This window comes from Neophocaena asiaeorientalis, unplaced genomic scaffold (assembly GCF_003031525.2).
Source record: "Neophocaena asiaeorientalis asiaeorientalis breed wild unplaced genomic scaffold, Neophocaena_asiaeorientalis_V1.1 scaffold469, whole genome shotgun sequence".
NCBI classification, from domain to species: domain Eukaryota; kingdom Metazoa; phylum Chordata; class Mammalia; order Artiodactyla; family Phocoenidae; genus Neophocaena; species Neophocaena asiaeorientalis.
This window is the reverse complement of record NW_020172691.1, coordinates 2,033,014-2,058,247: the sequence shown is the minus strand read 5'-3', so window position 1 is coordinate 2,058,247 and position 25,234 is coordinate 2,033,014. Positions and strand designations below refer to the sequence as shown.

The 25,234-nt window shown below is 60.0% G+C and overlaps 4 protein-coding genes across 4 annotated transcripts in view; 2 read left to right on the top strand and 2 right to left on the bottom strand.

Moving 5' to 3' along the window:
- Positions 1–4,550, top strand: part of ARHGAP45 (Rho GTPase activating protein 45) — a 13,047-nt gene extending 8,497 nt beyond the window's left edge. The window contains 11 exon segments of the mRNA XM_024739980.1: positions 1–154; positions 273–397; positions 472–555; positions 688–792; positions 903–1,075; positions 1,410–1,598; positions 1,695–1,832; positions 2,065–2,291; positions 2,374–2,584; positions 3,291–3,399; positions 3,771–4,550. The exon segment at positions 1–154 is cut by the window's left edge and continues 11 nt beyond it. Of these exon segments, the coding sequence (XP_024595748.1) occupies positions 1–154; positions 273–397; positions 472–555; positions 688–792; positions 903–1,075; positions 1,410–1,598; positions 1,695–1,832; positions 2,065–2,291; positions 2,374–2,584; positions 3,291–3,399; positions 3,771–4,132 (1,877 nt within the window). The 3' untranslated portion in view covers positions 4,133–4,550.
- Positions 4,551–7,635: 3,085 nt separating this feature from the next.
- POLR2E (RNA polymerase II, I and III subunit E) lies at positions 7,636–14,958 on the bottom strand. Its single transcript, XM_024740116.1, has 7 exons — positions 14,860–14,958; positions 13,172–13,346; positions 9,624–9,739; positions 9,110–9,190; positions 8,608–8,666; positions 8,424–8,502; positions 7,636–8,297 (listed from the first exon to the last, which is right to left on the bottom strand). Exons 1-7 carry the CDS (start codon positions 14,914–14,916, stop codon positions 8,232–8,234), a joined length of 633 nt encoding a protein of 210 aa, XP_024595884.1. The 5' UTR covers positions 14,917–14,958; the 3' UTR covers positions 7,636–8,231.
- A 5,901-nt stretch (positions 14,959–20,859) lies between these two features.
- On the top strand, positions 20,860–22,667 carry GPX4 (glutathione peroxidase 4). The gene is given in 8 exon segments (XM_024740132.1): positions 20,860–21,037; positions 21,039–21,086; positions 21,382–21,476; positions 21,554–21,698; positions 21,830–21,981; positions 22,098–22,122; positions 22,282–22,341; positions 22,414–22,667. Coding segments are annotated over 8 exon segments (720 nt in total). The 5' UTR covers positions 20,860–20,875; the 3' UTR covers positions 22,447–22,667.
- Positions 22,668–24,566: 1,899 nt separating this feature from the next.
- Positions 24,567–25,234, bottom strand: part of SBNO2 (strawberry notch homolog 2) — a 37,893-nt gene continuing 37,225 nt past the window's right edge. The window contains 3 exon segments of the mRNA XM_024740130.1: positions 24,567–24,647; positions 24,865–24,996; positions 25,154–25,234. The exon segment at positions 25,154–25,234 is cut by the window's right edge and continues 31 nt beyond it. Of these exon segments, the coding sequence (XP_024595898.1) occupies positions 24,567–24,647; positions 24,865–24,996; positions 25,154–25,234 (294 nt within the window).

Here is a 25,234-nt window from a genome sequence, read left to right as displayed (position 1 = left end):
TGGCCCCGCTGCCTGTGCACTTCCACATGCTGTGCGAGAGCAGCAAGCTGTACGACCCAGGCCAGCAGTACGCCTCCCACGTGCGCCAGCTGCAGCGCGGCGAGGAGCCAGACGTGCACTACGACTTTGAGCCCCACGTCTCGGCCAACGCCTGGTACCCTGCCGTCTGCGCATGGCCGGGGGAGCCGGACTTCCCTCCTGGGGGGGGGAGGGGGCAGTGAGCCTCAGTGACCCCCATCGTGGCCCCTTATTTTGGCTGTTGGTCCCACCAGGTCCCCGGTCTTGCGCGCCCGAAAGGGCAGCTTCAACGTCAGCGATGCTGCGGTGGCGGAGGCCGCGGTCTGCCCCCCAGAGGAAGGTGGGCCCGGCGACGGGGAGCTTGCCAAGGAGCGCAGGGGTGAGTGTCCAGCAGGGGCGGGCGCGGGCCCCCTGCAGCCCCCCTGCAGCCCTTCACTGGGGACAACTTGGCAGGTGGGCGCGGACATCAGGTGCACAAGTCGTGGCCGATCGCCATCTCAGACTCTGACGCCAGTCTGGACCCCAGCCCTGGCTCAGGTGAAGGGGCCTGGCCGGCAGGTGGGGGTTGGGGGGCTCACAGAGCTGCCGCCCCCGCCCCCAGGTTTCAGCGGGCTCATTGTGCAGCCGGGGGCCTTTGGGGGAGTCTCTGACAACCCGTTTCCTGCTCAGGGGACTTTAAGAAGTTCGAGCGCATGTCTTCCAGTGGCACCATGTCGTCCAGCGAGGAGCTGGCCGACCAGGAGAGCAGCACAGGCGCGTCAGCCTTTGACCAGGGTGAGGGAACCCCTGGGCGGGGCAGCGGGGAGAGGGGGGTTTGGACTCTCTGTGCGCCTGGCCCTGACCTGCCTCGGTAACACTGACCACCTGCCCCCCACCCCCACCAGATGACCTCAATGGCATGGCCCCGGAGCTGCCTGTGGCCATGCCCAGCGGGCCCTTCCGCCATGTGGGGCTGTCCAAGGCGGCCCGTACCCACCGGCTCCGGAAGCTCCGCTCGCCGGCCAAGTGCCGGGAGTGCAACAGCTACGTGTACTTCCAGGGCGCCGAGTGTGAGGAGGTGAGTGGCGGTCCCGGGGGAGCCAGGCACCTGCATGTGCGCCCTCAGGACGGTGCCATGCAGAGCGCTGGAGGGAAGTGAAGCCAGGAGCACTTGCAGTCTCCTGGGGGAGAGCATCCCAGGCGGAGGGCTCAGCCAGTGCTGAGGGAACCAGAGGGCCGTGGGAGCAGCCCAGGCTGCACTGGTGGCAGGGGCACGTCTCCCAACCAGAAGAGGTGAAAGCTGCCCTGTAGGGGTGTGATGAGAGCGGCGGGGGTCGAGGGGGAAGGGGGAGCCGCGACCTGTGCGGAGCTGGGGCACCAGGAAGGTCTGCTCACTCCTCGCCTGCCCCCAGTGCTGCCTGGCCTGCCACAAGAAGTGCCTGGAGACCCTGGCCATCCAGTGTGGCCACAAGAAGCTGCAGGGCCGCCTGCAGCTCTTTGGCCAGGACTTCAGCCAGGCCGCCCGCAGCACCCCGGACGGCGTGCCCTTCATCGTCAAGAAGTGTGTCTTCGAGATCGAGCAGCGTGCGCTGCGCACCAAGGTGACCGCTGCGGGCACAGCTGCGGGGGCTCCAGCCGAGGGGCCATGCAGGGAGGGGGGAGGGGCGTGGGCCCAGGCTGACTGCGGGCTCCCACAGGGCATCTACCGGGTCAATGGGGTGAAAACGCGTGTGGAGAAGCTGTGCCAGGCCTTCGAGAACGGCAAAGAGCTGGTGGAGCTGTCGCAGGCCTCGCCCCACGACATCAGCAACGTCCTCAAGCTCTACCTGCGCCAGGTGAGACAGATGGGGACAGAGCAGAGCAGATCCTGGGCTGGACCTGAGCTTGGTGGGGGGCGTGGCCAGCTCTAAGCAGGGTTGTGGTTGCTAGGCCAGGGGCGTGGTCAGCACAGGGTGGGCGGGACCGGTGGCTGTCAGGGGCGGGGCTGCTGCTAGGGGCGGGGACAGTGCAGGATGGATGGCGTGGGGCCAGGCCCACTGACCCCCACACCTAACCGTCACCCTGCAGCTGCCTGAGCCGCTCATCTCCTTCCGCCTCTACCATGAGCTTGTGGGGCTGGCCAAGGACAGTCTGAAGGCAGAGGCCGAAGCCAAGGCGGCAACCCGAGGCCGGCCGGACGTCACCGAGAGAGAGGCTGTGGCCGTGGCCATGGCAGGCCGGCTGCGGGAGCTCCTGCGGGACCTGCCGCCAGAGAACTGGGCCACGCTGCAGTACCTGATGCGGCACCTGCGCAGGTGAGGGCTGGCCAGGCCGGGGTCAAGGGCGGCGGGGTCCCGGGAGCCGCTCACACCTGCTCCTGCATCCTCTGACCCCCAGGATCGTGGAGGTGGAGCAGGACAACAAGATGACACCGGGGAACCTGGGCATTGTGTTTGGGCCCACGCTGCTGCGGCCCCGGCCCACTGAGGCCACCGTGTCCCTCTCCTCCCTGGTGGACTACCCACACCAGGCCTGCATCTTGGAGACGCTCATCACCCACTACAGCCTGGTCTTTGAGGAGGAGCCCGAGGTGGCATCTGGGTGCCAGGTGAGGGTTGTCCACCCTGGGCGGGGGGTGTAGGGCTCTGTGAACATCATGGGGGCCGGGAATCTCACTCACCCACAGCAGGATTAGACAGAAAGAAGGGCTGGGAGATGTCTGGCTCGGACGGGGCCAGAGCCCCGTCAGGGGCACCCAAGGCATCTTTTAAGTAAAGAACTGGATGAAGTGTGGGTTCAGATCTGTGGACGGAGCCCCAGGCAGTGCAGAGGCCCTTCGGCCTTCCCCCACGTCCCCTGGAACTCCCATCAGAACGCACTAGACCCGCCGTCCTGCCCCTTCTCCCATTTCCCATCTCTGTGCCGCCTACAGCACATCCTCTGGGTCCAGCCTGCTGCTCTCCTCAGCTGACAGGCCTTGTTTCTGTTCGCTTCCAGGCAGCATCAGCTCCCACGCTCAGTCCCCACTGTGCGTCTTTAACCCCTCATCTGGCATCTCTGGCTGTGGAGGTGACACGCCTGGGTGTGGCCTCAGGACAGTGGCTCCCTCGCTGGGGTCCATGCAGGGCCTGCCCCAGCCTTTCAGGCCAGGGCCTCTGCCCGCTTTGGACGAGCTCAGCCTGCTCGTGACTTGGGATCCGGGGGCCTCACGTGCTCAGCTGCAGCGGGTGTTAAGTTTTTAGGGTTTAACAAGACAGAAAAATGGAATGTGGCCAGAACTGTGGCGCTCCCTGACCTCCATTCCGCCTCTGCAGGATGTGACGTCCAACCAGGGGGCCGAGGTGGTGGTCCAGGAGCCGTATCCGGAGGCCAGCGGGGGCGTGGCCTCACCCCTGCCGGAGGAGGCTGAGGATGGGGGCCTTGGTGAGTAGTGGGCCCAGCCAGCGGATGACACAGTGGGTCCACCTCAAGGGCTGCATCCCGGTTTGTCTCCCATGGAGACCATGAGTGTCACCTGCTGTTTCACTGTCTTTAACGTGTTACAAACTCTTGCAAAGAGACACCCTTTCGAGGTGTTTTTTCCAACGCCGAGAAATGGGCACCCCGAAGTGGAAACGAACCCAGTGTCTGAGACCCTGCACCTCCGCCTGACCCGGGAGGCTTCTAAAGGGGGAGCCGGGCCTGCTGGGGGGAGGCGGACGCCCAGTCCTCCGCCCAGTGCCCCCCACCCTGCTCACAGGCTGTCCATCTGTCCCTCTCTCTCTGTCCCTGTCTCTCTCCCTTGGACTTTCCAGAACCCCACATTGCCTCCAATGACTCCGACTCAGAACTGGAGGAGGCCTCGGACCTGCCATCCCCGGCGGGTGGGACGGCCCTGCACCGCCTTGGCTTCCTGGAGAAGCTGGGCGGCGTGGAGGGCGGCCGGGACAGCCGCAGTGGCAGTGAGGAGCAGCTGGGCACTGCTACCGGGGAGGAGGAGGATGGGCCCGGGCCTGGGGTCTGGGAGGACCTCGGGGAGGAGCCGGCCCAGCGGCTCGCCAGGCACAATACCAACCAGTGCAACAACGTGGCTGTGGCCCGTCTGCCAGCCGTGAGGCTCCGTGGCGGGCGGCTGGCAGGGGGCGTGGGCTGGGAGAGGCGGCCAGAGTTCGTGTAGCTGGGGCAGCGGGCAGGTCTGCTCCAGGCTCCTGTCCCCGTGGACACGTCACCGAGAGGCCTCTCCTTCCGCCCACAGCGGCGAGGGCATCACTGGCCAACTTCTCCAGAAGCTTCTGCCCGCGCTGCTCCGCACGCCCACCAGGCCCCACTCCTCTGAGCTGGGGGATTCTGCTCTTGGAGTCGCCCCGGCTGTGAAGGAGGGACCCTGCCCACCCTGGCGCCGGGCCGTGGAGGCCACACGGCAGCTGGGAGGAGGGCTGGACGCCTTAGTGGATGGTGGGCGGGCAGCCTTGGGATGCCCTGGCTTTTACGGAAAACTGGGTTTGGATACCTGGGGCTGAGGATGCAGTGAAGTTCCACGATGGAGTTCTTTGACAGGCACATTCCTTTTGCATAAAATAAAGTCTTTAACCTCAGCCTGTCTTCTCTGGCAGCAGTGGCCTAGCGACCCAGACACACAGGGCACTAAGCGCCATCCCCAGCTCCTCGCTGGGCTTGAGGGGCAGGGCAGGGAGCTGTGAAGAAGAAATTCCACCACAAGGCAGCCCCGTCGGGCGCGGGAGCCCAGGTGGCCATGGGGCCCAATTCCCATTGACTCCTGACTTGGGCCGCCAGCCCCCGGTGGCTCCCGAGCACTGAGGTGTGGCTGCTGTGCTGAGGAGCCGCAGCTGAAATCTACTTGCACCAAAGGCCTCTGGAAGACAGCTGGAAGACAGCGGCCACCACGTGGAACGGCACAGCGAGGAAGAGGCGAACACCCCTCACCCAGCTCAGAGGCCCCAGTCGGGTTTATCCCAGAGGGCTGGGGCCGGCTCAGCAGAGACACAACTATTCGTTTGAGGAAGTAGATGGAATTCACACCCAGTCATGGTAAAAGCTGCTGGGCCTCCATTCCTGATACAGAACAGCTCACCCCAAACTTCAGTCCCCCACCCAGGCTTAGATAAGACCCACTGTGGCAGTCAGGGCGCTTTGCCCCTGCACACGCTTCCTAAGAGCGAGCGGGGAAAAGCAGCCAGCAAACTACCAATGTGTTTTGCAAACAGAGATAATGGGCCGGGGGGTGGGGGTGGGGGGCACACCCTCTCGGTTACATGTGGCCCGTGGCCACTTCTGCCCTGTAGAGTTGAGCAACCGTAGCAGGGCCACCTGGCCAGCAAAGCCAACATACTGACCGCCTGGCCCTTTACAGCAAAACTTGGCTGACCCCGATCTATGTTTTTTAAAAAAATGCTCAGAGGAATGAGCAAATCTATTAACATTTCAGAGTGCTCAGCAGGACAGTAACGGCAAGAAAGCGCCCCACTGTCAGGTGCCAAAGCATCTCTAAGGAGCCTGGCGGATCGTGCCACACAACTTCACAGCTTGCGCCACCTTCAGACAAGGCTGGCCCAGGCTCACAACATGTCCTGGTGGCCGGAGTGGGGGACTGGGGGTGCTGCGTGAAAGCCAGCCCCTGCCTCCAGACCCGGGGGGGCCCACTTCCTGAAGCACCGAGGCAGGCAGGTGTCAGGACCAATCTCAGGGACTCAGAACAGGCTGTGCGTGGCGGCGCAGGCAGGCAGAACCGGTGCCCCAGCAACAAGCAGGGGACCCCAAAGGGGAGCTGGTGCCACCGGGTGAAGGGCGTAAGGGGCACCCACACCTCGCCCCCGAGACGCCGCACCCGGGGACAGGTCTGTGCCCAGCCGGGAGAGCAAGCACCCTAACCAGGAGCAGGAAGCATTTTCAGGGCATCAGTGAGTTGATTCTACAGTTCATCTGCAAGAATCAATACTCAAGAGCAGCCAAGACAAGTTTCTAAAACTGTAAGTTATACGCATTTACCATTTTTGCCACTTTAAACCTCAGTTCACAGGCACTAAGCAACTTCACACTGTCGTGCAACCATCTTCACCATCATCTCCAGAACTTTCTCATCTTCCCAAAGGGAGACCCTGTCCCCGTGAAACCCTGACTCCCCATCCCCTCCCCCTCCACCTGCTTCCTGTCTCTGTGGACCTGATTCCTCTAGGGACCCCTGCGAGTGGAATCGGACAGGATTCATCCGTCCGTGTCTGGCTCCTTTTGGCCAAGATCGTTTTGGAAAACGATATATGTCTATCTGGGGGAAAGGGGAGACCTGTTCTCCTATCAGATGTACTATAAAACTAAGATTTTAAAACCTAAATTCATCGATGGAAAAGAAGAGGATCTCAACACAGACCCACATGAATCTGTGCGTTCACTACGAGAGTGGCAACTCAAGGCAGTGAGGAGAGCACCTTTGGTTCTTCACCAAACAGCGTCAAGACCGCTGTCTGGGGGAGAGTGACAGCCCCAAGTCATATGATGCCCAGAAGTAAATCCCAGGATTCGAGTCTTATGTATAAAGGCTACAAGGGGCTAGCTAAGAAATACAAAAGGTGGGAAAACATTTTTGTAAAGCGTATATCCTAATAAGACACCTGAGCCTAGAATATATAAAGAACCCCTAAAACTCGGCAGAGACAACCCGGTTAAACAAGGGGCAAAGGACCTGCGCACAGACACGTCTCCGAGATGACCGCCGGGTGGCCGGTGAGCTGGGGAAAGGTGCTCACCACCCTCAGCATCAGACAAGTGAATCTGAGCCACAGCGACTCACCCCCGGCCGCGATTTGGTGAGGAGGTGGAGACGCGAACAGGAACCGGGGCAGCCGCGGCGGAGACAGCCTGTCTCTCCAAAGGAAACAAGAGCTTCTGCAGGACCCCGCAATTCTACTCCGAGGCACACCCACAGCCAGAGAAATAAACACAACCACACCACCTCGCACCTGGATGCCCACAGCAACATGACGCACAGTCGCCAACAAATGGAAACAGTCCATCAAACTGAAGAATGAACACGTGTCCCTCCACACACGGGAACATCACTCGGCCGTGAAAAGGGGTGAAGCCCTGACACTCCTACAACGTGGACAAACCGTGAGGACACGATGCTCAGTGAGAGAAGCCAGACACAGAAGGACCCACAGGGTGTGATTCCAGTGATGGGAAACGTCCAGAACAGGCAGCTCCACAGACACAGATTCGTGGCTGTCAGCGGCTGGGGGCAGGGGGGCGGTGACTGCTGACAGGGACAGGGTTTCTTTTTAGGAGGGTGGAATGTTCCACAATTGACTGTGGTGATGGGTGCCCGATTGTGCATATACTAAGAATCATGGAACCATACACTCTAAATGGGTGAACTGTATGGTATATAAATCCTACTTCACTGAAGCTATTAAACAAAAACACAGACAACTGCTCTTAGCCTGGGTAGGAGGCCTCTGAAATTAGTAGAGGGAAAAGGGGGTAGTTTGATCCCAAACTTCTATGCAAGAAAAGCACCAAGAAGCAAAGCTGAAGGCGGCACTGGAGCCCCTCCCTCACAGCTCCACCAGGGGCAAGTGGGCCAAGACCCCGCTGAGGGGACAGAAGCCCGAGCAAGGCTGCTCACAGCAAACCGGGTAGACATTCCACCTTGGTCTTTCAGACAAGTGAACTTACTTACTCAAGATATTTTTAATTCGTTAAGATACCCAGCATTCCGCAGCAATCGGTCTCACTCCCCGCTGCCTTCGGAGCACCCAGACAAGCAGCATCAGGGCCACTGTGTGGGGGACACGGCGACAGAAGCCCGGGAGGAGCTCGGGGCCACCCTGCGGTATCCTGTCCCCTCCCAAAGCACCATCAGGTGGGATCCAGGGTGGGGCTCAGCGTCCAGGAGCCCAGAAGAGGCCACGGGGACCCTCAGGCCAGGAAAGGCAGGCCCAAGGCGGGCCACCCTGCGGCCCAGGGGAGCAGAGGCAAGGTTCCCAGGAGGAGCGGACTCCCCCGGACAGCCGGCCACCACACTCCCAGCCTGGTGGGTCGTCACGGCCCATCTTTCCATCCCCCGGGGGACTTGCCGAGAGAGAGGGGGCAGCCAGCAGTGTGACCGGTCTGTCGCATGAGCTGGGCGCACAGGCTGGATGTGAGCTCCCTCCAGAGCACGTAACAGGCGGGGCTCACTCACAGGGCTGGGACGGCCGCCCACACCCGGCCGCCCACACCCGGCCCTCGGCGCCCTCTGGCCTCATCTGTCTGTCGGGCCGCTACTGCACCAGCCGGTAGGTGATGTACCTGCCTGCAGTCTCGCTGGGCCGGATGATCTTCACCACCTGCAGAGGCAGGAAAGCAGGTGAGCTGGCTCCCGGGACCCGGGGTCCCTCCTGCCCTGCTCAGAAGCCTGGGCTCTGAAGGGGGCTGGGGGTGGGCCCAGCTCCTCCCTGGGAGGGGCTTCTCACCTGCCCTCGCTTTATCCCAAAGTAACGTGCCACGGGGTCTCCCGCCTGGATCCTGGGCAGCTGGTTCTCTCGGAGTTTACTGAGAAGCAGGTCAGGGAAAAGGCCTTGCTGGACTGACTGGGGGCGTTGTGGGAAGAGCTGTAGGGGAGAGGAGCCGGGCCCAGCTGGGGGCCAGAAAGGATACTACCGGGCCAGCAACTCCGTCACCTCCTCCTTGGTCATGACAACGTGCTCTGGGACCAGCTGTGAGAAGAGAACCTGGGTCTCCACAGGGCTGCGACAGACCCCACAGGCCCTCCAGAGGAGGCGTGCAGCGTGGGGGCCCCAGGCATCTGCACAAGTCCTGACTCCACACTGTGACGGGGGTCCTGGAGCCTACACCCCTAGCCGTGCAGATGGGCCGCAGGGCACAATCCCGGAGCTCCGAGGCTCCTGGGGACATGCAGATTCCACCCATCCCAAGCTCCTGACTCTGCAGGCTGGGTGGGCCTGGGAACCTGCCCTCCTAGCAAGGCCCCAGCTGCTCCTGGCCCAAGGGCCACACACCAAGACCCCGGCCCACCTTCTTTCCACCATGAAGGGGCTCCCGGACTCGCCTCCCCAAGACCTGGATGTCCGCCAACCCCGAACAGGTGAGGGGCCTGGGGGGCAGGAGGCGGGTCTCCAGTCTCATCCTCCACCCCTACCTCATGCTCCGTGATGTTGATGAGCAGCTCCTGCTGCAGAAACTGCTCCAGGATGTACTTGGGGGCCATGTCGACCAGGGACTGGAAGAGACACCGACCCTCAGGCACAGCTGAGGCGGCCACCCGCCCCCTGCGCTGGCCCCGGGCCCACCCACCACGCCCTTCCTTGCAGGCAGCTGGCACCCGGGAAGCTGCGCGGGTCCTGCGTCACACATCAAGAAAACCCACCTCAGTGGGTAGGGTTTCCACTTGGGGAGAGGCCCACCCCGCCCCTCCCAGGCATTCAGCACATTACCGAGGCCTCGGTCTCATTGCAAGAAGGGTGAGGGCCCGTCTGTCAAAATGCTCCCACGGTTGCCGGGAGCTGGTGCAGCAACCCCTCCCTGGACCCCACAGCCTGTGTCCCCGTGTTCACACGGGGACAAAGGTGCTTGCCAGCTGCCCATCCCAACCACCAGCCTCCACTTAGGCCAGTCCAACCCACAGCCGGGGACCAGAGGCGGCGGGCACCCACCTGCTTGGCGGAGGGTGTCATGCCCTGCTGTACCACAATGAGGGCCCGCGTGATGTTCTCCTCCTGCATCCGCTGGCAGTACACCTTGATGGTCTTGATGCCCACCTTGGGCTCCTCTGCAGACCAAGTACACGCTGGTGGACGCTGGCCGCCCCCCCCCCCAGCCCTCTGCCCGGCACCCGTCTAGCCCACCCCTGCCAAGGCGCTGCAGTGCCGCTCCCCCACTGGGGCCTCGGCCTCCCGTTTGCAGAGTGAGAACCCGGCTGCCAGTCCCAGAACGGGGTGCTGGCTGCCTGCATGTCACGTGGGAGCTGAAAGGTGCCCTGGGCCCCGGACCTAAGGGACCTCTTTCTGGAAGTGGGGTCTGGGAGTCTGGGTCTGCGCGGTGCCTCAGCGGTTCTGAGGTTCGGGAAGTCCCAGACTAAGCAGTTTGTTTAGTCCAGGGGCCCACGAGACAAGGGCTGGGGTGTTCAGAGTTGAGTGGAGGCGAGATGACGGTCCCAGCACAGAGACAGCCCACCCAGCTCCTCGCTGCCGGCACCGGGGGTCCTCACGGTCTCGGCAGCACGCAGGGCCTGGGGCCTGACACGAGAGAACGGCTGGACCCTAGTAGCCCAGCAGGTTGGCGGCTGGGGCAGCCCCGGAGTCCGCGTGCAGCACGTCTGCTGCCTCTCGCCATTCTCCTCACACCCCACTCCACCGACCGGCAGTGCCCTGTCCCCGAAGTCCCTCTGTTGGAGTCCTGACCCCCAGCAACCTCAGAATGAGACTATGTTTGGAAATCGGGTCTTTAAAGAAGTAATTACGGTAACACAAGGTTGTGAGGCTGGGGTCCTTAAGAGATCAGGACACAGACACACAGGAAGGGACGAGCATGTGAGGACACAGGGAGAAGACGGAGGTCTACACACCAGTGAGAGGCCCCCAGCACTGGGAGAGAAGCACTGTCTGTTTATGCCCCTGGTCTGTGGGGTTTTGTTATAGCAGCCGTGCAAACTAACACAGGCAGGGACCTCAACCCTGTGCCACGGCCCATCTGAGACAGCAGGACACCCCCACTGTCAGTAAAGACCAGGAAGTGAGGTGGTCCCACCCCCGAGATGGCACCACGGGAGGCACGTGCTTAGGCACCAAAGTCTACAATAAATACGTTTCACACACAAGGGACACTCTTCTTAAAAGTGCCACCTAGATTCATCCCAGGGTCACAAGGATGCTTCAATATATGCAAATCAACGTGTGATACACCACATAATGAAAGGAAAGACAAAAACCACACGACTGTCTCAACAGATGTAGAAAAAGCATTTGATAAAATTCAGCATCCATTCATGATAAAAATTCTTATGAAAGTGGGTATAGAGGGAATATATCTCAACATAAAAAAAGCAATTCATGGATCCACAGCTAAAACCCAGCACAAATTACCCATGACATTTTTCACAGAACTAGAACAAATACTCTTAAAATTTACATGGAACCATAGAAGACCCAGAATTGCCAAAGCAATCCTCAGGAAAAAGAAAAAAGCAGGAGGCATAACTCACCCAAACTTACAATAATACTACAAAGCTACAGTTTTCAAAACAGCATGGTATTGACACATAAATAGACATGGATCAATGGAACAGAATAGAGAACCCAGAAATAAACCCACACAGCTACGGTCAATTAATCTTCGACAAAGGAAGCAAGAATGTACACTGGGGAAAAGACAGTCTCTTCAGCGAGTGGTGTTGGGAAAGCTGGACAGCCACATGTAAATCCATGAAGTTAGACACTCCCTCACATCATATACAAAAATAAACTCAAAATGGCTCAAAGATTTAAATGCAAAACTTGAGGGGACTTCCCTGGTGGTCCAGTGGTTAAGAATCTACCTTCCAATGCAGAGGACGTGGGTTTGATCCCCAGTCAGGGGACCAAGATCCCACATGCCGTGGGGCAACTAAGCCCGTGCGCCACAATAGAGGCCTCACGCACCTTAGCTAGAGAGCCTGCGTGCCGCAAACCACAGAGCCCACGCACTCTATAGCCTACACGCCACAACTACAGAGCCCACGCGCCCTGGACCCTGCATGTCACAACTACAGAAGAGAAAACCCGCATGCCACAACTAGAGAGAAGCCCACGCGCCACACTGAAGAGCCTGTGCACTGCAACGGAAGATCCCGCATGCCTCAATGAAGATCCCACATGCTGCAACTAAGACCCAACGCAGCCATAAATAAATAAATAAACAAACAAATCTTAAAAACAAACAAACAAACAAAAACAACTAAAACAGTGTTGCCATATGTCCCAACAAGCCCACTCCTGGGCATATATCCAGACAAAACTATAATTCAAAAAGATACATGCACCCCAGTGTTCATAGCAGCACCATTCACCATTGCCGAGACATGCAAACAACCTAAATGTCCAGATGAATGGATAAAGAAGATGTGGTACATATATACCATGGAATACTACTCAGCCATCAAAAAGAATGAAATACTGCCATTTGCAGCAACATGGATGGACCTAGAGATTACCAAACTATGCCAAGTAAGTCAGAAAAAGAAAGACAAATATCATATATCACTTATATGTGGAATCTAAAAAGATGATACAAATGAGCTTATTTACAAAACAGAAAGAGACTCCCAGACATAGAGAACAGATGTGTGGATGCCAAGGGGGAGGGGGCTGGGGGAGGGATGGATTGGGAGTTTGGGGTTAGCAAATACAAACTATTATTTGTAAGATGGATAAACAAGGTCCTACTATACAGCATAGGGAACTATATTTAGTATCCTGGGATTAAACCATAGTAAAAAAGAATATGAAAAAGAACACATATATATGTATGTATATATATTTATAACTCAGTCACTTTGTTGTACGGCAGAAATTAACACAACATTGTAAATCAACTGTACCTCAATAAAATACATTTTTTAAAAAAGTGCCACCTGGGTCTGTTGAACAAGCATTTTCTGCCCACCCCTTTGATTCACGGCGCTGGGGTAGGCCCCCAAGGTGCTCATGACCCAACAAGGCCCCCTAACCTTTGGGGCTTTAGAGCCAGGCTGCCTCAGTGTAGGACGTGCAAAGACAGAGGAACACAGGGGTCCTGGGACACCCTTGGTGCTGGAGGGATTGTCTTCACTCAACCCAGGGCTCAGAGGGGGTTCCCAAAGAGGAGGCACTTGAGCTCAGTCACCAGGGACTATGGATGGACACTGACCAGGCAGGCGAGGGGGGAACCGGCAGGGACGAGACAGGGCAGGAGTCCTGCAGCAGCGCAGGAAGGGCAAGCACTGGGAGCAGAGGCTGGGCTGACGGGTGAGGGCAGGGAGGACCCAGGGGCCCAGCTGGGAGGCCTGTGATAACCTTGGTCAGAGAAAAGGGTTGAGGAAGAGAGAATGGGGAAGGTGACCGAGAAGAGGAAGCTGGAAAAGGAGTCCCCACAGCAAGGAGGGTGAGGGAGCAGAAGGATGAGAGCAGGCAGACTCTGGGTCACAAGGCAGGTGGCTGCTAAGAGCTGACCCTGAGCTGCCCCTCACCTGGGAAGAAGACGAACATCTGGTCAGTGGGGTCATCGTTGTGGGCCACCAGCACCGTGAGGTCTGTGCGCCGAGGCCTCCCTTCACTGGGCTTGTCCCCAAACTGGGCCTTGAACTCCTCCAGCGTCTGGTCCAGCTCGTCCTGGGTCACCAGGTAGCCACGATCGTGGCACAGCTGCAAAGAGAAAGGACCAGGTGACCCTAGGGCGGAGGGGGGACGGCAGCAAGAGCTCGGGGTAGGCGAGGTCACTGCGGAGGAGACCGGGACAGAGCTGGGACGTGAGGAGAGCTGTTGAATGCAGAGCCAGGCCCCAGGGTCTGAGGCAGACAGGGACGGCTGGCTGGGCAGACGCCGGTTGGAAAAGCAGGCAAAGACCTGAGGGTCAGCAGTTCTAGGTCCTGCCTCAGAAACTGGGGCTCTGAGTGCATGCACTAGATGAGGACCCAGACAAAGAAAGGAAGGTTGGAATCGCTACCCAGCCCAGCCCTGCCCGCACCCACTTTCCTCGGCCAAGTCTCCCTCCAGAGCCCTGGGTCTCCTCTCCCAGGGACCCCTGACACTGTCAGCCAGAAGCACAGGTGCTCCGGCCCTGTCTTTGGGCAGCTTTCCAAAGTGGCAGAGAGGCTGGGGGCCACCAGCCCAGCAGGATTCCCGGGAGGGTGGGTGCTCTTGATCAAGGCCGCAAGCCTCCGTGGCATCACACTGGTCCCCTCCCACGGGGTGGATTAAAGAACGAGGCACACAGAGAACGCTGGTATGACCCGGCCCCGGCCCGAGTAATTCAAAGTTGGTGGCTGGGACATCTAAGTAGCCACCAGACAGCGGTCAGACAAGCCCACCAGGGTTCCTTCCACCCCCACGACCCCGGGATTCTGCGATATGCACTTGAGGTGGTGCCGATAAGGCAGTCTGGGACCTGGGACCTTTTGCTGTAGCCCTTGCACCTGGGCAAATGTCTCCTCCAGCAACAAAACACCCAGAAACTATATCTAAGGGACTAGAAATAACTATGCACATGCGCAGTTGGGGCAAACAAGGACCAAGATACAAAAAGGCCAAGAAGAGAAAAAACAACAACAAGAAAAACTCTGAGGAGCCGGGAGCAAAAGCAGGGTACTGGGCATGATCCCTGCACACAGCACCACCAAGGGGGTGGGCAGACCCCTCCAAGCCACCCCTCCGGCCTGACCCCTGGACCCGTCCCCACCCTTACCCCATTTAAGACACCAGCTCGCCCTCCTTGGAGCAACGGCACCTGTTGCTTGTTATCGCTCCTTCACGCTGCAGCACAAACTCCAATAAAGCCTGGCTTAAATTTCTCGTCTGGCCTGCTATCAATTTCTACTGATTAAGGAATTCAAGAACCCCAGCAGGTAACATCAGAACCTTCCATGGACACAAACACGCGCCGGCCTAGCGTCTGCCGTCCTCCCTCTCTCCAGCTCGAGCGAGACCCTGACCCCCTCCCGGGGGGCTCTTGGACTCTCGACTCCGTCCCCCGCAAACCCCCGCCCCGGGGACCCAGCCTGAGCCCGACCCCTCCGCTCCAGCCGCGCGGCCGGGGGTGGGGAAGCTCATTTCTACCTCCGGGCCTCGCACCCGCCGTCCGCGCTCCGGCTGCTGCGTGCCCGGCTTGCCTGGGGGAGCGAGGCTCGTTCTCACCGCGTTCGCCAAGCGCGCTGCTCACCTGCATGATGGTCTTGCGGATTTTCCACAGCCGGTACGTCTCCTCTTCGTCGTCCATGGCTGCCGCCGCTTGCACTCACTGCGCCTGCGCCGAGCCCCGGTCAGGCCCCCTCACGTCGCCCTCCCCTTGCAGGGCTGTCGCCAGCGAATGCCTGAATGAAGCGACCTTCGGGAGCGGCAGCGCCAAAGGCAGCCCGAGCCTTACTAAAGCGACGGTTGGCTGCGCGAGAAGCGTGCGACCAGCACCGCCACCCGCGCCTCGGAAGTTCTCGCGAGGCTTTGACCGCAAGGCCCCTCGGGAGTTGTAGTTTCCGCTCAATGCTGGCCTGGGAGGGCCGTTTAGAATCCAGAGAACAGAGTCGAAGTGTGGGCGGGGAAACTGAGGCCTTGACTAGGTCAGGGGTCTGCTCAGCTCCCGGGGACCGTCGGGCGGCCTAAGAGTTGCTCCATGAGTGTTTGTGCGTCCAATTGTAGGGGGTTTTCTCAGTTGGCTCAGGGCTACGTACAACTTAATGCCCCCGAGCCTCAGTTTCCCCTCTGTACAATGGAAATAAAGTGTCCCCATTTTAGAGGGTTAGCTGGGGATCTAAGGAGATGGTCGTACTTGGGAGGAGCTTGGAATAGTTCCTGGTGCTTATGAAATGCTTCCACCTCTGTCTTCCCCCTCTCCTGTCCCGTGAGCCCCAGCCCAGCCCCTGCCTGGATACCCCAAAGCCCCCAAGACTGCATGTTTTTACAGTCCGCATCTGCCCCTGCCCCCGAGTTCGTACAGGAGGTTTGCCCACCCCTGCCGAGCCCAGTGCCTCTGCATTGGTAACTTCTCATTCAGTAATGCATTCATTCAATGATTCAATGTTTAATGAGCAACCACAGGGACAGTGAAAAAAACAGGCCAAGCACCCTTACATGCCAGGCAGAGACAGGACAGAAACAGTGAACATAATAAGTAAATAATAAAGTATGTTAGAAGGTGACAATGCTGTGGAAGAAGAAATATACCAGGCTGAGGGAGACAGGAGGTTTGCAGTCCCAAATGTGGTCAGGGAAGGGAATTCTCTGGCAGTCCAGTAGTTAGGACTCCGTGCTTTCAGTGCCGAGGGCCCAGGTTTAATCCCTGGTGGGGGAAACTAAGATCCCACAAGCCGCTCGGCCAGAAAAAAACAAGAAAAAAAAATGTGGTCAAGGAAGTTGCCAGCAAAAACCCAAAGGGTGAGAGGGTAGGAGCCGTGGGGATGTCTGGAGGAAAGTGTATCAGGCAGGGGTGCAGTGTGTGCAAAGGCCCTGAGGCTGGACCGTGCCTGGTTGTGTTGGCAGCAAGGAGGCCAGTGGTGGGAGAGGGGTGGGAGAAGAGGTCAGAGGTCAGGTGGGGCAGATCCTGGGAGGCCTTGCTGGTTGGGTTGAAAAGTTCAGGTTTGCAGCCATTTTCAGCATCTCCGCGGGGCAGAAGCAGGGAGACCAGGGAGGGGGCTGAGGAAGACCGTTCTGGCCAGAGATAGGTATGGCTCCAAGGGAAGGGTGAGCAGCAGGCAGGTCCAGGGTGTCCGGAGGGCAGTGCCCACAGGATCTGCAGGTGGACAGGATGTGGAGATGAGAGACGCAGAGGCGGGCAGAGGAGGGAGAGCGACTGGGGTGGGAAGGTGTGGGGCGGCTTGGGAGGGGGTCTTGGACGTGGTCAGCTTGGGGTTCCCAGGGGACCCTAAGGGGAGACATCCAGGGGGCAGTGGGATACAAGTCTGGAACTCGGGATGAGCTTGGAGTGGAGACAGACGTGGGTGTTGTGGGTGTACAGTGGAGACAGGAGCTGGGAGCCTGGATGAGATCACTGAGCAGATCGGAGGCTAGGTGCGAGGCTTGCCTACTTTGTTCAGAGGCCAGGAGGAGGGGAGGAAAGAGCAGAAGGTAGAGTGGTGTGGCCACCTGGGCTCCAGTCCTGACTGTGTGACCCGGGCACATTACTTAACCTCTCTGTGCCTCGATGTCCCCCCCAACTTGTAGAACAGGGACAAGAACAGCACCCACGCATAGGTATGTGGCTGATGATTGCAGCGCTGGCAATACTTAAGTGCTTCTTAAATAGAATAGAGGGACTTCCCTGGCAGTGCAGCGGTTAAGAATCCGCCTGCCAACACAGGGACACAGGTTCGAGCAACTAAGCCCGTGCACCCCATCTGCTGAGCCTGAGCTCTAGAGCCCGTGAGCCACAAATACTGAAGCCTGTGCGTCTAGAGCCCATGCTCCGCAGCAAGAGAAGCCACCATGATGAGAAGCCCGCGCACTGCAAAAAGAGTAGCCCCCGCTCGCTGCAACTAGAGAAAGCCCAGGCACAGCAACAAGACCCAACGCAACCAAATATAAATAAGTAAATAAACATTAAAAAAAAATAGAGGGTGGGTGGAAGCCAGGTGTCCAGGAGCCCAGTGAAGCAGCTGTTGGAAGGAGGAGGGACAGAGCAGCCGTCAAAGCAGATCTGAGGATTGAGCAGGGGATTGGCCAAGGGGACACTGTTTGTGACCGCAGAGGGCAGATCCAAGGATGGGGCCCGGCTGGGGAAGGCATTTATGAGAGGAAAGATATTGGAGATGTGGATGTAGCAAGGGGAACAGGGAGAGGGTCCAGAGTGGGTTTAAGACAGGACAAAGGGTGTCTGCCTAGGTGATGGGCAAGTCTGAGTGGGGGAGGGGGCAGAACTGCTGGAGGATCCAGAGGGTGGCCTAGATGGTAAGGGCGGAGGGCCCAGGTGCAAGTGACAGGGGACATTAGGTAGCCTTGCTGTTCTTGGGGGCAGGGAAGAGAGAGGAGAAAGAGTTCACAGTAGCAGGTGGGCCCAACCCCAAGGCCCATGACTCAGAATCCTGCCTGTGACCGTGTGGCCTCAGCAACAGCACATGAAGTGGCAACTTTATCCTTGGAACCTCGCCACCATGCAGCCCAACTGGAAGAGCCCAAGGTTCAGAAATCAGGCCACTGGGCTTCCCTGGTGGTGCAGTGGTTAAGAATCCCGCCAGTGCAGGGGACACAGGTTCGAGCCCTGGTCTGGGAAGATCCCACATGCCATGGAGCAACTAAGCCCGTGCGCCACAACTACTGAGCCTGCATGCCACAACTACTGAAGCCCGTGCCTAGAGCCCGTGCTCCGCAACAAGAGAAGCCACTGTACTGAGAAGCCCACACACCGCAACGAAGAGTAGCCCCTGCTCGCCACAACTAGAGAAAACCCGCGCACACCAACCAGGACCCAATGCAGCCATAAATAAATAAATAAAACAAATAACATTTTAAAAGAAGTTATATATGTATAACTGAATCACTTTGCTGTACAGCAGAAATTAACACAACTTTGTAAATCAACTATACTTCAATAAAATAAATGTTTAAACAAAAAAGAAATCAGAAAAAAGAAAGAAATCAGGCCACTACCCTCACACTCCTGAGTGGGGATGTGAGATGGACCAGTGGCTGTGGGAAAGTCTGGCAGATCCTCAGATAGTTACACAGAGTTACCATGTGACCCGGCAGTTCCACTCTGAGGTGCATACCCAGCAGAAATGAACACATATGCCCACACAAAAGCTTGTACAGCGTTACAAAGCCAAAAGGTGGAACAACCCATCAATGGACAAATGGATAAACGCAATATGGTCCATTCATATAATAGGATATTACTCCACATGAAAAGGAGAGAAGCACTGACTCACACTATAACGTGGATGAACCCTGAAGACATGATGTTCAGTGAGAGACACCAGACACAAGAGGCCACACAGTACATGATGTGAAACGTCTAGAACAGGCAAATCCACAAAGAGTGGATTCATGGTTGTCAGGGGCTGGGGGAGGGGGCTGGAGGAGACTGGTAATGGGGACAGGGGGTTACTTTTTGGGGTGCTGAATGATATAAGCCAGTCACAGAAAGTGAAGTACTGTCTGATTCCACTCATGTGAGGTCCCTAGAGAAGTCAAATTCATAGAGACAGGAGGTAGACGGTGGGGGCCGGGGGCTGGGGGGTTGACTACAAATGCAGATGGGGTTTCTTTCTGGGGTGATGAGAATGTTCTAGAATTAGATAGTGGTGATGGTTCCACAACGTTGTGAATATACTAGAAATGACTTAATTGTACACTTTGGTTAAAATGGTGAATTTATGTTATGTGGATTTTAACTCAATTAAAAAAATTTTTTATTCTAAAAAGAAATCAGGCCCTGGTTCCGGAAAGGCCTCTGGCTGGTAAGCAACTCAGTGTCCCCACTGGGGGACACAGGCACTTTGGTCACCACAGGGGAGCCTCACTGGAGCCTTGAGACTTCCCCAGGATTCCACTGCTCCTCTGTAAAGTGGGGAAAGTGTGGAAAAGCGGTGAAACCCAGGCACAAATCTCAGAGCAAGTGGGACCACAGTGGGCAGCTCATCCTGCCCAGTTCTGCTCTTATTTTAACTGGCCTGAAGTCAGGAATGGGCTGAGGCCTTGCTCCATCTCTCCCCCTCGGTGGGCTCCAAGGGGAGGGAAGGTCGCCCTGAGCTGTTTTTCTGGAAACCCTCAAGTAATTAGCCAGCCGGTAGCCATCTTCACGACAAAGTTACAGATACCAGCTGAAGGGAAACTGGGAACAGCTGAGGCTTCCCAAGGGCCACTCAGACTCACCAGGGTGGCCTGACACCCAGTGCTGCCAGGGGGCAGAAGTGAGGGGGGGGGTTTCCTGAGAAGTGAGGCACCCAGTTGAGATAATGGGAGCTCCCAGCCAAGAAACGACTTCAGAAGTCGTCGGCCCCTCGTGACGAGGCTGAGAGGGAGAAGCACGGGAAGGCTATTGGGCAAGGAAGGAATGTAGCAACCTGGTCCCAGGGATCCTGTCCCCTTTGCCACCAAACTCGGCCATCTAAGCCCTGGGTTGGCCTGGGTTGGGGCAGAGGGAGGGGGCTCACTTTCTCCCCCAAAGGACCCCAGCCCCGAAAGTCCTGCCCCCAAGGCCTCTGCAGAAACGTTCACCGGGAGGGTCCAAGAAGGAGAGAGAAGTTCACGGGCAGCACAACACCCTCCTGGCCGCAGGTCAACGTCCAGCCACGGCTGGGGGTGGGGGCAGCCAGGCCGGTGTGGAATTCTGTGACTCAGGTCCCAAGAATGGGGTGGGTCTGGGCGGTGGCCAAACGCCTAAGCCTCGAGTGGAAATGAGCTTGGAACCAAACCAGCGGGAGCCCCATCCAGAACCGCACGCTGTGTCACGTTGCAAATGACAACAGATCCCTCTGGGCTGGCGCTTTCCTTGCTAAGCACACACCTGCGCGTCCTCCAGGAGAAAGGGGGGCGGGACCACAGGGTAAACTGCTAACGGCCCTCCCCAGGGCTCACGTGTCACTTATATAAGCAGCTAAGGCGGCGTTGTCCAAGGGCGGCGACACTCGGCTCTGTGCTGACGGCGCACCCTGCAGCAGGGACGCCGCCGTCCGGGGCTGTCGCCTTAGGTGACCCCCAGGCCCTCGCAGCGACACCGCAGCCCCAGTGGGGAGGTCTCCGACACCCAGCGTGGTTTTATTTACATTAAAAACAAAAACCACGGGCTTCCCTGGTGGCGCAGTGGTTGAGAGTCAGCCTGCCGATGCAGGGGACACGGGTTCGTGCCCCGGTCCGGGAAGATCCCACGTGCCGCGGAGCGGCTGTGCCCGTGAGCCATGGCCGCTGAGCCTGCGCGTCCGGAGCCTGTTGCTCCGCAACGGGAGAGGGCACTGTCGGGACCCCCGGGTGGGCGCCCCAGACGCACAGAAGCTGCAGCGTCGGGACAGCTGGGGGAGGCGTCGTTGGCCACTGGAGCCCCGCCTGCGGCCCGGAGAGCGGGGGTGTCCGACGGGGTGGAAATCCGGGATCACGCGCCACGGGGCGTCACTGCCCCTCCCCCGCCCTGCACGCCCCGGGGCCCCTCGCGGTGGCGTCACAGAGGAGCGGCCCAGCGCCCTTGGCTACCGACCCTTTGTCCTCTGGGCGCGGCGCTCGGTGGGCACAGGTGCGGCCGGAGACTGGCGGGCATGGGACGCGCAGCCGCCGGCTCCCCGGGTCGTCGCAGGCAGCGACGCCGGTTGCTGGCCAGGCGGCGGCGCCGAGACCCCCGGAGGCGGAGGGCTCGAAAGTGCTGTCGCAGGAGGGCGCGCCCCCGGCTTCCGCCGACTCCCAAGAGCCCTGGGCAGGTGGGGGCCCGCGGCCGGGGAAAGAGGCAGCGGCAGCGAGTTCCAAGACCTGGTGCGCGCGGGGCCCCCACACCCGCGGGCGGCGTCCCCACCCGCTGGGGTACCTGGCGGGGTTCCGAACACTTCCTGGGTCTCAGTGTCTGTCGTCAAATGTGCCCTGCTGTGAAGGGGAGCGTGCGCCTTTGAGGAGGTGGAGCCTCCCCTTTTACTTGCCCCAGGACTCCGGTTTTCCTCCCTCGGCGAGCTGGGCGGGCGAGCTGGGCGGGCGAGCTGGGCGAGCGGGCCGGGCGGCCGCGGGCTCCAGGCCCCGAGGTCCGCCGGCCACTCGTTATGCCCTTGCCTTGCAGTGCGCGTCCCGCGACGACTGGCGCAGTGCTCGCTCCATGCACGAATTCTCAGCTAAGGACATCGACGGGCACATGGTTAACCTGGACAAGTACCGGTGGGTACCTGCCCACTTGGTGGAGGGAGCAGGGGGAAGGTCGCGGCCATGACCTGACCGCCTTGTCCTGCCTCCAGGGGCTACGTGTGCATCATCACCAATGTGGCCTCGCAATGAGGCAAGACGGAGGTAAACTACACTCAGCTGGTCGACCTGCACGCCCGATTCGCTGAGCGTGGTTTACGGATCCTGGCCTTCCCTTGCAACCAGTTCGGGAAGCAGGTGCGTCATAGCTGGCCCTGGATGTCCCTGTGTCCCTGTGTGCAGGCGTGGGGAGAGAGACTCTCTGTGGAAGCGGGAGCCAAAGGGGTACAGGCTCCTCCCTACTCACCCCAGCACCCCTGTCTGCACAGGAGCCAGGGAGTAACGCCGAGATCAAAGAGTTCGCTGCTGGCCACAACGTCAAATTCGACATGTTCAGCAAGATCTGTGTGAATGGGGATGATGCCCACCCACTGTGGAAGTGGATGAAAGTCCAGCCCAAGGGGAGGGGCATGCTGGGAAAGTGAGTTGGGGGCCGAGGCGGGGAGCGGGGGGCGGGGGGTCAGGATGGCTCCCCAGGGGCAATGGGGGGTCTGCAGCTGCCACGGGATTCCTAACGATCTCACGCTTCTTTTCTAGTGCCATCAAATGGAACTTCACCAAGGTAAGGCATGCTGGGGGCCTGGGGGACGGGGACAGACCCAGCCACAGCTGGGCTGCTTCAAGGGTCCCTGGCCCTGACCTAAATGGGGCGGCGCATGGGGACTGCTGGCTCGCCCCAGCCCCATGGTGGCCTCGGGTCCTGACACGGCCTCCCCCGCAGTTCCTCATTGACAAGAACGGCTGTGTGGTGAAGCGGTACGGTCCCATGGAAGAGCCCCTGGTAGGTGTCTGTTGGGGAGCCTGCCCGGGAGGGCCCTGGGAAGAGGCGGCCCTGACCCCCTTTCCCCCGCAGGTGATAGAGAAGGACCTGCCGTGCTACCTCTAGCTCCACAAGTGTGCTCCCCCGACCCGAGCCTGCCGCCTGTGCCCCTCGGAGCCTTCCACCCGGCGTCCATGATGGTCTGCCTGAAAACCAGCCCCTGGTGGGGCAGACCCGAGAACCCGGCGTGCACCCCTGCCGGAGGAAGGTTCCTCGGCCCAGCTCACGGCTTGGCAACCCCACCCCCTGCTGCCTTGTGGGAATAAAACACACAATACAAATTGACTTGCTTGTTGCTTTTGCTTACTTGGCGGGTGGGGGGTGTCTTGTCCCAGGCCCCTCTGGGCTCAGGTGCAGGTGTAGTCAGCTTCCCAGGCTGGGGGGCGGGGGATGTGGGAGGTGGAGTTCCCTCGTGGTTCAGAGGGCTGCACCTGCCCTGCTGCCCCAGCTGCTAATCTCCTCAGCCCAGCCAGGGCAGAGCTGATCCTGGCGGAGATGCCGCCTCCTGACTGGCCCACTGCTCTAGGCCCGCGGGGGGCCTCGGTCTCCTCCAGTGTACCCAGGTGGGAGGGTCAGGCGACCTGGGCCTTGTGGGCCTGCCTCCTGGAGGCCCATTGCACCTGAGCTGGGCGTCGGGCCCAGCTGGGCACCAAGCCCACCTCGCGGTGAGGACGCGGAGTCTGCACCAGGCCTGCCCACGGGCTTCACCTGGCAGAGGGAGCCCCCCCCAGGAGGACTGGTGGGCACAGCCTGCCTGCCTGCACCTCAGGAGAGCCATCCTGGTGAGAGCTGGAGGGGGGCACAGCTGTAGAGTGGCTGAGCCGCTCTACCAGGGCCTGCTTCTACCAGGGCCTCCCAACTCCCACCCACCAGTCCGCCTCCTGGCTGGGGGCAGCCCCCTCCCACTTCCGGGCCAGAGGCCGGGCATGCTCCCCACAGCTTCCAGGAAGGGCCTGGCGTCCAGTCCTGCCTTCCCGACTGGGTCCAGCTCTTGGGCTCTCCTGTCCCCAGGCTGCCCCGCCTGCCTCAACCAACAAACACCCCGAGGAAGACCTGGAAAGAAACCAAGGCAGAGCCCGCAGTCCTGAACACGGGGTTCTGAACAACGAGCCCAGGCGGCTCACGTCTCGGTGGGCAGGAGGCAGCAGTGTCTGCTCCAAGACGCCTGGGGCCTGGTACGGCCAGTGCAGAGGCAGCTGGCCTGCTATCCTGGTGCCAGGACCATGCAGCGGACAAACAGCCTCCTGGGGCGGGTGTCTCCCCGAGCCTGGCCCCGGTCATCCAGAAGGCCAGGCGCTGTGGGTGGGGTGAGGCAGCAGAGGGAGCGCCAGCAGCCTCCCCAGACCACCGTACGGCCCCTCCCCGCCGTCCCTGCAGGCCAGAGCAGCAGACAGCCTGGGAAGTAGTGAAAAGGCACATATATTTAAAAAAGATCTCTTTACATATATACACTTGAATTCATTATAAATACACATAGAAACCAGGGGGCCACCCACCAGCTCCGCAGGAGATTCCAGGCCCTGGGAGAGGTGGCTGGGCAATAATTTAGGGCACAGAGAGCAGGGAGGGGGTTGCATATATTAATAGAAGATCTGCCCCACGGAGCCCCCCAGAGGCGGTGGGGCCCTGAGCACCTGGGGTTTCCTGAGTTTCCAGCTCTTGGGGCCACCCAGTTTTGTGGATTTCAGGGCTGACCGGGCCTGGTAAGGTGGGTGGGGTGGGAGCCCCAACCCCGGCCTGGAAGGGGGCAGCAGAGGACAGAGGCACAGAGGAGGCCCCCCACCCCCAGGCCCTGCCTGGCCCCTGAGTGTCCTGAGTGGGGCCTGCGCATGGCCACTGCCCACCAGGCAGGGCTTGGAGGGCACCCCCAGGGCCGGCAGCGTCTCGAGCGTCTGCCCAGGCACCGGTGGGAAGGCACTGCAGTGGAGGCCTCGGGAGGCCGGACGAAGGGACCCTGGCCCCGCCTCAAAGGGCTCCGGGCCCCGCCTGCTCCTCTCAGTAGTCCGCAGGGCTCTTGGCCCTGCTCACCACCCGCTTCCCCGGTGTAGACAGGGCGCCTATTATAGATAAATAAGTTTCGTGCGGGAAGGATGCCCCGGGGCCTAGGAGTTGGGGAAGGGGGGGCTGAACTGGATGACGCTCTGCCGCTCGGCGCCCTCCCACTCCCCCCAGGCTGCCCTGGGCCCTCACCATGTGGTGTGGCTGCAGTGAGTCAGCGAGAAGGTGTAGCTGCTCTCCCAGTGCTCTCTGGCCTCCTCCGCTGTCACCTGTGGACACAGCCGGTTGAGCCCCTGGACCGCGGCCTGTCCATGCCCCCCAGCGCGCAGGTGGGGAACAGGAGGTCCGAAGGCCCCAGGCCCGCTCATCCTGCACCTGGCGGCCAGGGCAGCGGAGCACGGAGGTGGAGGGCCAGCCTGGGGGCTGCAGAAGACGGGCGCACCGCGGGGCACAGTGGGGGCGCACTGCGGGGCCGTCGGGGCCTACCCGGTGAAACCTCCGGCACAGGCTGTCTAAGGTCTCCAGCTGGCTCTGCCTCCCGATGTTGGGCTTGTACACGGTGAAGAGCTTGCCGCGGTTCTGCTGGGCCAGCAGGCAGCTGGGCTTGTTGCCGCGGACCTGGGTGGGGGTGTGCGTGAGGCTGGGGCTGCGCCGCACGTGCTGGGCAGGGGTCCCCACGGTGTGCGGGCCCGCGCAGCCCGCCGCCCTCCCCTCCCGGCCCACCAGCCAGGGTCCTGCCCGTGGGGGTGCGCCGGGGGCTTGCTGGGGGGCCCACCTTGTAGGAGAGGTAGAAGCCATCGTGGGCGCCCATCAGCTCCAGCGACCGGGCATAGGCCTCCTCCCACTTCAGGCCGCG

What these genes read in the sequence shown, in the direction of transcription:
- POLR2E (XM_024740116.1), bottom strand. Translation starts at nt 14,916, where the DNA reads ATGGACGACGAAGAGGAGACGTACCGGCTGTGGAAAATCCGCAAGACC. An exon ending in TGACACCCTCCGCCAAGCAG is followed by an intron (nt 9,191 to 9,623) that starts GTGGGTGCCCGC and finishes TGTCTCTTCCAG; the next exon opens with TCCCTGGTCGACATGGCCCC. An exon ending in TCAACATCACGGAGCATGAG is followed by an intron (nt 8,667 to 9,109) that starts GTAGGGGTGGAG and finishes CTCTTCTCACAG; the next exon opens with CTGGTCCCAGAGCACGTTGT.